General features: G+C 31.2%; 1 protein-coding gene across 2 annotated transcripts in view; it reads right to left on the bottom strand.

Moving 5' to 3' along the window:
- Positions 1–13,892, bottom strand: part of LOC136041154 (uncharacterized) — a 54,775-nt gene extending 40,883 nt beyond the window's left edge. For both annotated transcript variants that reach the window (XM_065725685.1, XM_065725686.1), the window contains exon 1: positions 13,608–13,892. In XM_065725685.1, coding sequence (XP_065581757.1) covers positions 13,608–13,667 — 60 coding nt within the window. In that variant the 5' untranslated portion in view covers positions 13,668–13,892. The remainder of the gene's footprint in view (positions 1–13,607) is intronic.
- Positions 13,893–16,997: the final 3,105 nt, after the last annotated feature.

The raw sequence follows: 16,997 nt of genomic DNA, 5'->3' as shown, positions 1-16,997 counted from the left end.
AAGAAAAACACCCTAAATATCATGGAAAAAATTGACCATAGCAGATTTTGCAAAACAGGAAGCAGAGAACATTTTTCAATTTTACAATTAACTAGATTCACGTTTTTTCTTGATGATAAAGTTTCAAAGGTAGCATATTCAGAAAAATATTAAAGTAGAGCATATAATGAAGCGTAATGGACCACTATTTTTCTCGTTTTCCTTAGGATAAAAATGAGTAAGAATTAAATATAAACTCAAAACGATTATCAAAATTTACACTTCAAACAAGCAACAGTTTTAGCACTACTTTATAAATTATAAGTTTTTCGAGGTTATTAGGAGGCAACTGCCTCTTCCCCCATTTCCCCTTAATGACGCCACTGAGTGTTTGTATCGTTTTTAGTGTCTACCATGCAGGTAATATTATACCAGAAACTACTTATTGACAAGAAGTTTATTGTGGTTGTGTCCCTCTATCCCGGTCGTCATCTGGGTCCTGGTCTCATAATTTCTCTTTGAGTGTCCTGGTTGTCATTTATATTCGTTGTGTCCCGGTCGTCATTTCTGTCCCGGTGTCCCGATCTGTAATATACTTATAATGACGTCATATGAAAACTCTTTTTACAAAAAACATGCATAAAACTTATATAATTTTTTCTTCTTTTTTAATTTTTTTTTCTTCCTTGTTTTTTAATTTTTTCTCCTTTTTAGTTTTTTTTCTTATATATAAATATATATATTTTTTTTTTTTTTTTAGTTTTTTCTTTTTTTATTTATTTTTTAATTTCTGTTTTAGTTTTTTCTTTTTTTATCTTTTTAACTTTTTTATTTTTTTGCCTTTTTCTTTTTTAGTTTTTTAACCTTTTTTTTAATTTTTTTCTTTTTTTTTCTTTTTAGGCTTTTTCTTTATTTTGTTTTTTCTTTTTTAATTTATTTAATTTTCTTTTAGTTTTTTTCTGTTTAGTTTTTTTTTGTTTTTTACTTTTGTTTCCTTTTTTTAGTTTTTTTTTCTTCTTTATATTTCTATTTTGAATTGTTTCTAATAGAGTGGATTTTTGAATAAATAGCCACATGGTAAAGATGAATTCTATAATTGTTTAGTTCATTCAGGTTCTTTGCAAAGAGTTAATATTTGTGGTTTGGTAAAATTTATCACATTTAGTTTACCTATTGCTGCTAAAATGAGGGATATATTAACAGAATAAGCTTGTTTTGGTGTTAATTGGTTGTTTTAAATTTGCTGTTTTTTTTCATAGGCATGTATTTTGGGGGTGATACCTGACACAGGGATGCCATGGATATTCTGTGGTAGGCACAACACTTGACTAGGTAGAGAATTTAAAGTGCCGAAACCCTATAGGAAAGGGTATTCTCCTGTTGAGCCTTTGTGCTGGGTTGTTGCCTTTGAAATATTTGTCTTTATTGTTTTTGTTGTTTGGTAAACGACAGCTTCTACTTATTGACGACATGATTGCCTGTCCATGGATTATTCTTTATGGTTGATTATGTACGGGTAAGCTATTTGACCTATGTGGTTGTATGGATGAGCAGGGTTAAGGCCTCATTCAAGTGCTGGTCTATATTAATCACTCATTTAGGAAAAGAGTTTTCCCCTGTCTCCTTCTATCTCCTTTCTTTTTTTTTCTTTTTTTTTGTTTTTGCTGTTGCATTGATGATTTCTCTTTTCAATGTAATATTCCAGGCTGGATGCAGCACTGGTGAAGAAATTTTTTTAGTTTTTTTTCTCCGACAGACCTTTACCCTTGTCCAAGCTTATATCCTGATATTGTTAATTATTGGTGAGATGGCACTTATGCAAATTTCATGTTTTTTTTATGTTTTCATTAATTTCATGTTTTTTTATATTTTCATTACACAATTTTTTATTTTTTTTCATGTTTATGTATTTATTGACCTATTGACCTACTGACCTTGGCATTTCCTTTGAACTTTAATTGTTGGATTTTGATTTGGATGTTGGTTTCATTTGGATTTATTTTCAATAACTTTTAATGCAACAAAATACAAATATTAGCCATGGAACTCGGAACGATTTTTTAAAAGCTAAAAAGTGTAAGAGTCGTTGTTTTCTTTGCCAAGATCATTTTATCCCACGGACTTCTGTTAAGAGTACATCGTATAATAAAAATTTTGCTTGCCAGTTACGTGGTAATGTTAATTGTAAAACAACCGATGCGATTTACATATTACAATGTAATAAATGCTGCCTACAATATGTGGGGGAAACGACTAATAAGATACATAAAAGATATTCTAGACATAAGACAACAGTTAATAATTAAAAAACTAATAACTATCTAGTTCAATATTGTAATAATGGTACATACTCCATATCAGATATAATTGTCATAATTTTAGAAAATTTAGAGTAAGAAACTTTAAATAAAGAAGAGAAGAATAATAGACTACGTAAACAGGAGGATTTCTGGATCCATACTCTTGGTACAGCTTATCTTTTTGGGCTAAATGATCGTGTAGCAAAATATTGTGACATGTCTCAGGTAATTGTTGAATGTGTTGATGGTCTTATGGACCATCCTTCTTTTACTTCTTCTACTAAACGAAACAAATGATCGAGAGGATAAGGGAAAAATAATAGAAAAAATGAGTTGGATTTACATATGCTTTCTAGAGATATGTGCCAGCTACTTGAATCTAGGGGTATGATTTCTGTAATAAAATGTCTAAATAATTTATCCAAGAGGAATTAAATCAAACTTTTCTGGATTGTTAAGAATAATACAACTCTTGAATGTAATTTTAAACTAATATGCGATATAATTTGTATTCTAACTAAAACGAAATTTATTTCAAAAAAAAAAGTTTGATAAGATTGGTTATCAGGATAAGAGATTATATCTACCTATTAATTTTACTTGTAAGGAGATTGAAGATATTAATTTACCGGAAATATTAAATCAGCGGGATGTGACAGAGGCTCTTCCTGGTAATTTGAATTATAATGATAGCCCAGTTTTAACTTGTAAATTTTCAAAATTTATTGGGCAAATTATTTTTAATTATAATTTGATACTTAAAAGATTAGATAGTAATATAAATTGGAATCTGGTTTAAAACTGTAAGCAACTTGGCCCATTTGTAAATCCCACTTACAAACAAGTTATAACAGGGGACTTGTCAATAATAAAGCAAGATTATCTTAAATTATAATGAATAAAGGGGCTAATTTTTGTCTTTTTCTTCATCTGAAACCATCGAATGTTCTTGAAGGCTTGGAAAATAATCCTGATTAATTTATTGATAAGTGGTGTAAGACAGAGAATAAAAATACAGAGGGTTTTCAAAGTTGGAAGAATTTAATTATTAGTAGAATACGAAATAAAATATACTCTAACTAAAAAAAAAGAAACACTAATTCATTATTTTATAATGCTAAGATTAAACAAGCAATTACTAATCTACAGAGTGAATTTGTAATTGTGCCGTTGGATAAAGCTCATAATAATTTTGCCATAATTTGTCAGAAGCTGTATTGTGATATCTTAAAAAGGGAGTTATGCACAACTAAAGTTGCTTAAAAGGTAAATTTAGAGAATGAGAAGTTAATTGAAAAGACTGAAGAAATACAGTTAAAAAATTTTAATATTAAAATAAACGACAATGATATAAAGTTTCCTTTCCTATATTGGACTGTAAAATTTCATAAGAATCCCCCAAACCACGGTTTTTTGCTGGAGCAGCTAAATATCCAACCCACACTGCTGCTACTGACCTCTCTTTAATTTTAAAGGAAATTATAAATAAACTTAAAACCTATTGTTCTGGTATTAAAAATTTTCGAATTTTAATCCATATTAGAGTGTTAATAATTCACTGCAGGTGCTATAATCTTTAACAGTGTTTCAGCTAAGATAATTGAGTCTTTTAATTTTTAGACAATGTATACTAATTTATCACTTAATTTAGTGTTAGATAATTTAAAAAGGGTTATCAAGAAATATTTCCTCTTATCTAGTAAAAGGTTCTAAAAAATTGACACTTATAGTAAAAAAAGCCAGATGGACAAATAGCTTTAAGACTACAGTTAGCTTGAGATGTTACAGCTTGGATATTATTTTTGAGTTATTAGAATTTGCCTTATACAATACTTATATAAGATTTGGTGGTAGTTTGTACAAGCAAATCGTGGAAATTTCCAGGGGGGGAAATGCCAGCCCATTTATAGCTAATTTGTTTTAAGTCAGCTAGAATATAAATATATGATGGATAAGAATAATCCAAATAATTTAAAATATGTTTTGTCAAATAATAAAAGATATTTAGATGATATTTTGGTCTTAAATTGTAGAGATTTCATCAATATTTCTAAAGATAAATATCCATCAGAGCTTATTCTTGAACCTAGTCTTGGCGCTAGACATGAAAATCATTTCTTTGATTTAAATATTAATATTTCTTATAATAATAAATTAAGTTTTAAATTGTTTAATAAAACGGATGATTTTGATTTTGAAATTATTAGTTTAAACCTTCCCTGAAAGTAATATACGCTCAAATATCACATATTTTGCGTTTTTCTAACAGTTACTTCGTTATGAAGGATTTATAGTAATCTTGTTGATATTAAAAAAAGATGTGAAATCTTGAGCCAAAAATTGATATTAAGAGGTTTCTCTGCAAATAAATCAACTTGGCAATTTTAAAAATTTTGTTTTCATTATAACAAACTTTTAAATAGATATACCAAAAGAATTATCTGGAAATACTTAGGGAAATTTTCCGCTAATTTCGGAGGTTTGCGAAATGGTGATGCAGCGCCATTTATTTTGAACTATGTTTCTAATAGAGCGGATTTTTTTTCAAAAATAGCCTCCTGGTAAAGACGAATTCTATAATTGTTTAGTTCATTCAGTTTTTCTGCAAAGACTTAATATTTGTGATTTGGTAAAATTTATCACATTTAGTTTACCTATTGCTGCTAAAATAAGGAATATATTAGCAGGATAAGCTTATTATGATGTTGCTTGGTTATTCTACTTTTGCTGGTTTATATATATATATATATATATATATATATATATATATATATATATATATATATATATTTTAAAGGAAATTATAAATAAACTTAAAACCTATTGTTCTGGTATTAAAAAATTTTCGAATTTTAATCCATATCAGAGTGATAATAATTCACTGCAGGTGCTAGACTCTTAAACAATGGTTTCAGCTTAGAGAATTGAGTCTTTCGATTTTACGACAATGTATACTAATTTATTACTTCATGTAGCGCTAGATAATTTAAAAAGGGTTATCAAGAAAAATATCCTCTTATCTAGTAAAAGGTTCTAAAAAATTGACACTTATAATAAAAAAAGCTACATGGACAAATTGCTTTAAGACTACAGCTAGCTTGAGATGTTACAGCTTGGATATTATTTTTAAGTTATTAGAATTTGCTTTATACAATACTTATATAAGATTTGTGTGGTGATTTGTCCAAGCAAATCGTGGAATTTCCCAAGGGGGGAAATGCCAGCCCATTTATAGCTAACTTGTTTTAAATCATCTAGAATATAAATATATGATGGATAAGAATAATCCACATAATTTAAAATATGTTTTGTCAAATAATAATAGAGATTTAGATGATATTTTGGTCTTAAATTGTAGGGATTTCATCGATATTTCTAAAAATAAATATCCATCAGAGCTTATTCTTGAACCTAGTCATGCTGCTGGATATGAAAATCATTTCTTTGATTTAAATATTGATATTTCTGATAATAATCAATTAATTTTTCAAATGATTAGTTTCCCACTCCCTGAAGGTAATATACGCTCAATTATCACATATTTTACGTTTTTCTCATAGTTACTTCGTTATGCAAGGATTTTTAGTAGTTTTTTTGATATTTAAAATAGATTTAAAATCTTGAGCCAAAAATTGATATTAAGAGGTTTCTCTGCAAATAAATTAATTTGGCAATTTTAAAAATTTTGTTTTCATTATAACAAACTTTTAATTAAATATACCAAAAGAATTATCTTGAAATACTTAGGGAAATTTTCCGCTAATTTCAGAGGTTCGCGAAATGATGATGCAGCGCCATTTTTTTTGAATTGTGTTTCTAATAGAGCAGATTTTTAAAAAAATAGCCTCATGGTAAAGACGAATTCTATAATTGTTTAGTTCATTCAGGTTTTCTGCAAATACATAATATTTGTGATTTGGTAAAACTTATCACATTTAGTTTACCTATTGCTGCTAAAATGAGGAATATATTCAAAGGATAAGCTTAATATGGTGTTACTTGGTTATTCTACATTTGCTGGTTTTTTCATAGGCATGTATTTTGGAGGTGATACCTCACACGGGGATGCCATGGATATTCTGTGGTAGGCAAAACACTTGATTGGGTAGAGATTTAAAAGTGACGAAACCCTATAGGCAAGTGTATTCTCCTGATGAGCCCTTGTGTTGGGTTGTTGCCACTGAATTATTTTTCTTAATGGTTTTTATTGTTTGGCAAATTACGACTTATACTTATTGACGACATGACTGCCTGTCCATGGATTATTCCCTATGGTTGATTGTGTATGGCTATGCTGTTTGACCTATGTGGTTTTATGGATGAGTAGGGTTAAGGCCTCATTGAACAACTGGTCTATATTAATCACTAATTTAGAAAAAAACAGTTTTCACTTTCTCCTTGTATCTCCTTTCTCTTTTTTTCTTTTTTTTTGCGTTTGTACTCTTGGATTGATGATTTCGCTTTTCATTATATATACATATATACATATATATATATATATATATATATATATATATATATATATATATATATATATATATATATATATATATATATATATATATATATATGTATATATATATATATATATATATATATATATATATATATATATATATATATATATATATATATTTATATATATATATATATATATATATTTTTATTTACATAAAACTTGCGAATATACATAATTCTTCACTATCCCATTGTCTGTGCATATACAAAGCCTTATATACTTATGATGACGTCTTATACAAACGCTCTTTTTACGAACAAACAAACATGCATAAATAGAATTTATTTTTATATAGATAAATAGATAAATAGATATATATATATAAAATACAAATTAACTATATGAAACTTGCGAATATACAAAATTCTTTACTGTCCCATTGTCTGGGCACATAAATAGATTGTCAGGTTTACCAACCCTTGGAAATCATACAGTTGTCCATGGGAAAAACAATCTCTATTAAGATCTATACTGCATTTTTCTAATGATTGCCCTTGAACTTTAATCATCATAATTACAAATGCTAATCGAATTGGGAATTGCAATCTTTTAAATTGATTAGGCAGATCCGTTGGAATCATGAGGAATCATGAGGAATGAGGAATGAGAGGAATAAGAACAGCCTCATCCTCAAAAGGCCCTATAACGGTTTTTGCCTCTCTCACGTTTTCCATTTTTTTTACGGCAAGTCACGTTCCATTGCAATGGTTCGGTGGGTTGATCTTTCGTAACAGTATTATTGGTACGCCTATTTTTAGCTGTAGCACGTAAGGTGGAAACACTGAGAGATCCATAGAATTTAAAAATTTAGATGGATATTTAATCGCTTTATTTGGTTCATTGGTTAGAATATTCGAAAATACATTTTCAACCAATTCATTTCTGGACGTCACTAAATTATAGAATTCAACAGGCACATATAGGCATCCTGAATTTAAGTCTACTGGGAGCTTTCCGTTTCCAATTCCCAGCAATTGATCTGAAAATTTTTGACGAAGTCATCGCTTAGCAATCAGACACGAATATTTGTAGTTAGTTTTAATGTCTTTACATGTGCCCATAAATTAAAACTTTTCAGGCAACCATTCTTTTCGTTCGCAGGGGTTGATCTAGGTATTACAGGTAATATTTGCCTTAAATCTCCCGCAAGCAATATTAATGTGCTGCCAAAGGGTTTTGAATTTCCTCAGAAATCTCGCAATGATTGATCCAGAGCCTCGAGCGTTTTTTGTGTGCCATTGTGCACTCGTCCCAAATAACAAGTTTGCATTGCTGCAATACTTTACCCATCCCAGATGATTTGGAAATTTTGCATATGGGAGTTTCTGTAGAATGCAAATTCAGAGGCAATTTCAAAGCGGAATGAGCAGTTCTTCCACCGGGCAGTAACGTTGCGGCTATTCCGGATGACACAACTGCCAAAATTGTGTCATTTTTTGTTCGTATTGATGCTGGAATTAATTTTATCACTAACGCCTTACAAGTACCTCCTGGCGCATCCAAAAAAAAAAAATTCTCCAAGGTAGTTATCGACAAAATACATTATCTTATCATAAATGTACTTTGCTCAGATGTTAACTTAGAAATATTATTCTGTACATACGGCAATCGATCAGTCTTCTTATAACTTTACTCACGATCCGTTTCTAAACATTTTGAAACAGCAGCGTTAGGATTAGGTTAAGACATTCCCAAATCCTGAATAGGTTTGTTTGCCATGCACAAGCACAAATCTTCAATAATCACTACAGTGTAGTCATAAATTTCTGATGTAAAATCAAAAATCATATCTGACGTCTTTAACTGTTTTCGATTGAGTATATCCTCGACCATTTTCGATTTATATTTTCCCCATAACTCTGTAGAAGCTGAAGGAGAGCAAGTTGTTAGTATGATTCCAAACAATACAAGAATATGACTTCGAGTTGACGTTTCGCACGCTTCATTGATGCAGTTATCCCAATGTTGGTCATTCTCCAATAAATTCAGAGCTTGGTACGCACTTCGGTAAGTGTCATGTATAGTACCGTTTACTGGTATCAAATACTCAAAGGACGAAGCCTTTTGGCTTTAACTCTTTGAGCAGCCTCCTCGGCTGTTTCTTCTATCATTGTAAGATTCATACTAAAATGTGTCTTTGATTTCCCCTGTTATATACTTATAATGGCGTCATATAGAAAGCCTTTGACGTCATATGCAACGCCTTACATAATCATAATGACGTCACATGCAGACAAACACACAAACTTGGAAAAACACACAAACATGCAACTTATTTTTGTATATGCAGATATATACTAACTGAGTCCCTGTGGCTTCGCCACCATGCCCCAGAACGGCACGCGGTAGGCTTCAATATATTGATTCTCATTGTCCATTGTGTTCTATTGTAGTTTTTTCAAAGATGTTTCATTATTAAAGCAAGTCCAATTTCTAAAATTATATCTACTAAGCTTCAAAAATATGGTTTTCTTTTTTCAAGTTTTTCAATTCTTGTTACCCCTTATTTTTTACTTTTAATTTGTTTTCATTTTTTCTTTGGTCCATCCGCTACAAACATACCAACAATTTAGTCTTTTTCATTTGGGGTTCCCATCTAGCCCATGTCCACTGTATAACATTCAAAATTGGTCTTCAACAAACATTAAATTAACTTTTTTATTAGTCTAGAAAATGTTCAAGTTTATAGATTGAATCAATTGCCTTGCCTGACGCCCATTGTACAATGGCCCATACTTTAACTTCAGATGCTTGTTTACCTCTGATTCTGGGCGAAATTATGGGTCTCATGTTTTAATTCTAAATTCTTGATTCAACCTGCCTAAGACCAAATATATTTGCTAGCTTTCAAATATTTTGGCTCATCCTAGCGTGATGAAAAAGGTAGAACATTTTCAAAAGACAATTTCCTAGTATGCTGGAAAACTGTCCGTTATATCAGTATACCAGCGTGTATTCAACGGAGAGACCCTCCAACAGATTGACACTAGTTCACCATTGTGAAGTGACATGAGTGGTGTAGCATCTTTTAGAGATGGTAGCGTCGGCAATGAAACGGGGGAAATTAATACCACGTTTTTCTTCTCACTTAATTGAACAATATTTCTTGGCTTTTTCTACAATTAGCCATGACTTAAGTTTTTTTTCGTTTTTTTTTCATTTTGGTTTTTATTAGTTGTTTACGTTTTTTAGTTTTTTTTTATTTTTTCTTTTTTCATTTTAATTATCTTCTTTATTTCTTAGTTTGTTTTTTTCTGGAACTTGCCCCAGCAACACGTTTGCAAGGTGCTAGTTTTTAACTGCAGAAAACTTGCGGATATACAACTGGTAATTCCTCTTCTATACTCTGGTAATTCTTCGACACGTATTCTTTTTTTACTTTCTCTTTCAGCCGTAAGCTAGGCTTTGCGTTGCTTATGTAATGCATCGACACGCTTTCTTTTGGTAATTTCTCTCTTTGAAAAATGCCTACAAGGTGCTAATTTTTAACTGCGTGAAACGTGTGGATATACAACATTCTTTGCTGTCAATTTGACCGTGCATATAAATTGATTGTCCGGTTTACTGACTCCTGAACAAGCAACATATATTTGTCCACGGGAAAAACAATCCGTATTAAGATCTATTCCACATTTTTCTGATGACCCCGCTTGAGCTCTGTTGATGCTGATTGCAAATGCTAATCGAATTGAGAATTACACTTTTTCAAAAAGGGAAATCAGTTGGAATCATAGGAATGTGAGGAATAAGAACAGCCTTACCTTCAGAAGGCTCTGTCAAGATTGTCGCCTTTATTACGTCTTCAATTATTTTTACGGCAAATTGCGTGCCATTGCAAAACTTTGGTGGGTTAATATTTCGCAAAAGTATTATTGGTACGTCTATTTTTAGTTATAGCACGTGCGGTGGAAACCCTGGGAAATCCAGGGAATTTAAAAATTCTGATGAATAGTTCACCGCTACATGCGATTTAAGACTAAATTGTAAATGACTGCCTGGTCTCGAATCTTGGTCAGAAGAATATTGCCGATTTCTTGGATGGCTATGTACTTGGCTGCCAGAAATGCTCGTTCACGTAGCCATTTATGATTTATATAATTGTTTAGAGTATTCGGAAATACCTTTTCAAACAAAATATTTTTCATACCACTAAATTACGAAGTTCAGGAGGAATTTGTATACGTCCTGAAATCGAGTCATCTGGGAACATTGCGTTTCCAATTTTCAGCAATTTGTCTGAAATTGTTTCATCAGAGTGATTGTTTCCAAAATCGGAAACGCATATTTATAGTTAATTTTAATGTATTTACGTGTGTCCATAAATAAAAAGTTTTCAGGTTGACATTTAAAAGTAATAAATAATCTGGACGACCTTGGAGACGAACATACGCAATGCCATCTTGGGCATATTCATGCATTTGACGTGGAATACCAGCATATGACAAAGATAAAATCGTTACTCTTCCAACATTAGTGGTATTAACGTCATTTACAACTGCTTTTCGCAAACGAATATATTGTTCAGAGCGGAGCTTTGTCTGATTCAGACGGATGAATAGCAAACATTTTTATTCAGTCTTTGCAGACACATCAACAATGTATTGGTGAAAAAATATACGGCATTTTAAAATATAATTTTCTTCATTTTAACGAATCCGTAATATATATGCATAATATTTCATTGCGCTACTTTTCTTATCCATTTCTTTGTTAGTGACGTGATTTATCAATTTAATATTAAAGTGATGGACGTCAGCTCAATCCCAAAAATGATAAGATATTGTAGGGCATCTTAGCATCGATGAGTTTTAACAGTTCTTGTCGACCGATTGCTTTGGCTATAAAGAATAATATCTCGAGGTAAGAACTGATCACCGACCATAAAGATTGTCACTTTGAAAGTACGCATAAGATAAACTTGATTTTCAATATGGGCACCAAACGACGTCATTTGGAAACATGAGTTGTATTTCCTGAAGTTTGTTCAAAAACGATTTGATTCAGACGTATACCTAGTAAGCAAAGTGTTCAACGGCAGTGGTGGGGCAGCCAGTTTAAGAAGCTTAACTTTTCCTGAGGTACAAAACCTTCCCATTGTTTCACCATTAAATTTCAAGGCATTGCAATAGGGAGAAATTTCAGACATAGTTTCGATTTGAACATATTGATTAAAGCTAAATTCGTCGGAAGGGCAGGACTTGAATGCCAGACGATTACACACACATTGCTTTTGTAATACATTGACAGGCCTTCCTTTACTATCTCTGTCAGCTTTAAGTCTCTTTTTGTGTTGATCTTGTTGTTCCTCGACTGGCCTTCGTTGACGTAAATTGGACATTCTTAATCTGGCCCTTTCCTTTTGAGGTGCAAGCTTTGTTTTGCATTTTCTGTTGTATCTTCCTGGTCTCCCGTTTTTTGATGACATTATAGGATAATTTCTTCTTTAAATTAGTGATACTTTCTCTTTTAGCCACAATATAATGATATCTTTTCTCTGAGCCACATATATTTATATTGAAGTGGATTTTGATTTTGAAGTGGTTAGTTTCCCATTCTCTGAAAGTAATATACACTCAAATATCACATATTTTGCGTTTTTCTCACAGTTACTTCGTTATGAAGGATTTATAGTAATCTTGTTGATATTAAAAATAGATGTAAAATCTTATGCCAAAAATTGATATCAAGAGGTTTTTCTGCAAATAAATTAACTTGGCAATTTAAAAAATTTAGTTTTCATTATAACGAACTTTTAAATAAATATCAAAAGAATTATCTAGAAATACTTAAAGAAATATTTAACTAATTTTGGAGGTTCGAGTAATGTTGTCACAGCGCCATTTATTTTGAATTGTGTTTCTAATTGAGCGGATTTTTTTTTTTTAAATTAGCCACATGGTAAAGATGAATTTTATAATTGTTTAGTTCATTCAGGTTTTTTGCAATGTGTTAATATTTGTGATTTGGTAAAATTTATAATATTTAGTTTACCTACTGTTGCTAAAGGGAGGGATATATTAACAAGATAAGCTTGTTTTGATTTTACTTGGTTGTTTTACATTTGCTGTTTTTTTTTTCATAGGCATGTGTTTTGGGGATGATACCTGACGCGGGGATGCCAAGGATATTCTGTGGTAGCCATAACTCTGTGCTGGGTAGAGAATTTAGAGTGGCGAAACCCTATAGAGGCCAGTGTATTCTCCTGATGAGCCCTTATGTTGGGTGTTGCCTCTGAATTATTTGTCTATATTATTTTTTCTATTGTTCGGTAAATAACGACTTATATTTATTGACGACACGACTGCCTGTCCATGGATTATTCTTTATGGTTGATTGTGTGTGGCTATGCTGTTTGACCTATGTGATTGTATGGATGAGTAGGGTTAAGGCCTCATTCAAGTGCTGGTCTATATTAATCACTAATTTAGGAAAACAGTCTTCCCTTTCTCCTTCTGTCTCTTTTTTTGTGTGTGTTTGTGCTGTAGCATTGGTGATTGGTGAATATATATTTATGTGTATGTATACAACTATTGATATTCCTCTTTTTAATTTTTAGCCAATTTTTCTTTCTTCATGTCATAATATCTGCAATTGATTTGAAAGCTACATTTGATTTTATTATGGCAAACTATAATGGATCAATATTTATAACACTGAACTTTCATTTACACTGAATTTATTCATTATTCATGGCTTAAGGATTATTCTTCATGATAACAGCTAATCCAAAGATTAAAATAACAAAATGTTCGAATTATATTTAAATACGTAAGTTTTACGTAAAGAAAAAAAGCTTAAGTCTACCTTACCTTTGGCACATATGTTTCTACTGCTAGTACAGCTTCAAGCCAAGGGGCATTTTTATCCATTATGATACTTTGAATTGGAGTTAGGTCAGTCAAACCAGAGTTCCAAACCAGAATTAGAAAATTCCGTTCTATATTTGATTAAAAAGTAGTAAATAAGACCAATTCAAAACGTACAAGTTAATTTAAGTTTTGTAAATTTTATCCTACTCAGCTTCAGTTTATACATAGTTAAAAACTGGATCTTATTTCCGACGACTAGTCTGACTTTTGTTTTAGACAAATGCACGATCTTGATGCTACTAAACCTTACAAATTTTTATTTTTAACTATTATTCTAACACAACATGTGGACTGGTAACTTTTACACACTGTAAAACCCAACCATATTTATTTTTTCTTCTTAAATATCATTCTTAAGAAGCATATTCCACTTAAGTCTGTGTTTTCTCAATAAACATAGTTTAAAAATCGGCAATGACAATGGGTTGTTTTAAATTTTTACAAACAAAGGAAGATTTGTTGTATAATACACATAAAGTCCTGGATAACAAATTAACAACACGTTTTTGAATCTTATATATTTATTAGGCCTTTCAACCCAATAAGAGCTTTACTAGTCTAAATCCTACTGCTTCATTTGTGATTTGATTAAAATTATATGTTTCTTGAACAGTCCTTGGAGAGAAAACCGATAAAATTTCATTTATAATGATAGAATGTTTGACATCGATCGATAGTAACTGCCAAAAGCTCAGCAATTCAAGGTTATATCACTGTGATTTTTTAGTTTTATGTTCAATGTAGCAAGTACAAAAAAACTATCTGTAAAATATTTCAATTTTAGAAAAGTGGAAACAGCACACTGGGTCTTTGGAGTCTTGGAGCTTGAGAAAGGAAGGGGGGATAAGGCTAAGATCTTGTTCGTAGGGACTTTTGTCTGTTAAATTGAATGGTGAGCTTAAATTTTAGTTGTTTTAGGAATCATTTATTCGTTTACATTAGTTCATGCAGTGGGTTTGTTTGCTATGCGTGTTTATTTAGTTCTTGTTCGTTTTAAGGTTTATTTATTCTTGAATGGTAATTCCTGACTGTTTGATTTTGAACTATAGTAGGAATATTTTTTTAATTTCTAGTTCAATATGGTTTTTGAATTTTCACCGAATTTCTTTTTTTTCAAAATTTTTTTTTTTCAAAAAATTTGCCAAAGTTTCAATTTTTTAAATGTTACCCTTATCAAAATCAACACCTTCCTATTAACATCTAAGGTTCGTCAAAACATCAAAGTTAATTTAATTTTCAAGTCAATTTTTTTCAACATTGAAGTTTTCAATTTCAGTATTCATCTCAACATTCTCTGAAAGCATTCACAAGTTGACATAATTGCATTTGTGATCAGTCCCAGCTGGAAGTATTCAGAGTCAAAAGTAGTCTTAGTTGCAGCAGCAACCAGTCTCATTTAGAAACTCAATACTAGCTGTAGTAGTTATGGCTCTGAAAGTGACAATTTAATACCCTTACACGCTCCTAAAACATTGCAGAAATGAACTTTTGATAACTTTGATACATTTAGAATAATTTGATTTAGCGTAACATACCCCTTAAATTTTTCAAAAAATAATACATTAATATCATTAGGCATTTCAGAAACACCCAGATTCAAACTCTTTCGCAATGGTAAATCCAACATGTAAGAGGAGATTGGATCCCCATAAGCATGGATATTAGACGTGACTATTTGGTATACAATGATTTTAAGACCTCTATGAGTGGTAGGAAGATCATCTAAATGGATTGTGGGGGAGGGCTGGTTGCCTTTCTTTCAGCTTCAGCAAACCTCTTAGCATGACTTTAAAGTTTCAACTTCATATCATTAGCTCTTCCTAAGATATTTAAGATGTGTCTATAAAAAAATAATCCTGCACATGGTTCTCATCAGTTTGGTTTGAGATCTTCCAAAACATTTTCTAAGTGTTTAGCCTTAATATTTATTCTCTTTTTGGTGACTTAAGATGAAACTTATCCCTTTTTTCAAAAACCAGCCCTAAATACAAGTAACGGGAAACCTTTGAGACTGGATACAGCAGCCCCAAGGGCTGCAGGTTTTTACGTCATTCCTAGAGCCATAGTTATCTTACCTTTAAATTATTTTAAAAAAGGTTGCTATTAAGATGTTTTAGTCACTCATTTTCAGAATAAGAACAGCTTATAAGGAATGAGGAAGGGGACTGGCTGCTCTTTGACCACTTTTGAAGATCTTCCAGCACAGGAAACTTTCCCCTGAAAGTTTAAACCTAATATTCTTAGCTGTTTTTTTAATATTTCTTAAGCAGTCTAAGAAAAAAAATGTATATAGTATATTTAGATTGATATTAACATGCCTATCTATATTCTCTAGGTTTCACGTTAATATTTTTAGTATTTTGGAACAATTCTAGAATTAAACCTTCCCTATTTTCCCAATGATTAGTTTTTCATATAAAATAGGTCAAATTACATAGTTTATAATCCTAGCCCACAGTTATATGAGTGCACAGCATCTCTTAAGGCTTATTTTCTAAGCCATTTAATTATTATTACAAGATCAATTTGTAACATTAATCAGGGAAGAGATAACCTAAAAACAGAAAGAGGGATGGTTGCTTCTCAGTAGCTGTTTACCGTTCCCTAAAATATCCAACAAAAATTTCAGTTCTATGCCATGAGCCACCTAGGGTTTTTTATAACCTCAGACAGGCATATCGATGAAGTCTAACTGTACATCAGAAGGCCAATGCTGATACTTGCCCAGTATTGTAGAATCTGTTCGTTGTTCCATAATTCAATAAAACAAATCGAAAACAAATAGCGATTGAATTCTACAAGTTGATGAGGAATAATAAATTTTCACCAAAATTAAAAACAGACAATAAAACCATAGAAAAAAACATTGAGATATAGTTTGGGTGTCGCGCAGAGTATTCTACAGAACAAGCTTGTAATAGATCTCTTCAGTTTATACGACGATCTTTAGATTCTAATCTTATTCCTGCAGCCATTTTTCTTGATGTAAGGGAAGCTTTTGACAGCCAAACACACAATATTCTCATTGGTAAACTTTGTCATCTTGGTGTCCGTGGGGAAGCATTGTCCATAATCAACTATATAAGTCAACTAACTTTAATGTAAATAAAATAAAAGAGTTCATACATAACTGACAGATCTATCGCAATAGAAGTTACAGACGGAAAAGTTCCAATTAAATACGGAGTACCAGAAGGTTCTATTTTTGGGCCAACCTTCTTCCTCATGTATGTGAACGATCCCTACTGACTTTTTAGCACCCCAATTAACAATTTTTGCTCTGGATTGTGTCAAAAATCTTACTCTCGGAGTACGTTGTTGTTCACACCT

This window comes from Artemia franciscana, unplaced genomic scaffold (genome assembly GCF_032884065.1).
Source record: "Artemia franciscana unplaced genomic scaffold, ASM3288406v1 PGA_scaffold_112, whole genome shotgun sequence".
In the NCBI taxonomy this organism is placed as follows: domain Eukaryota; kingdom Metazoa; phylum Arthropoda; class Branchiopoda; order Anostraca; family Artemiidae; genus Artemia; species Artemia franciscana.
Note: the sequence above shows the minus strand (reverse complement) of the source record. Positions and strands in the feature narration are given on the sequence as shown.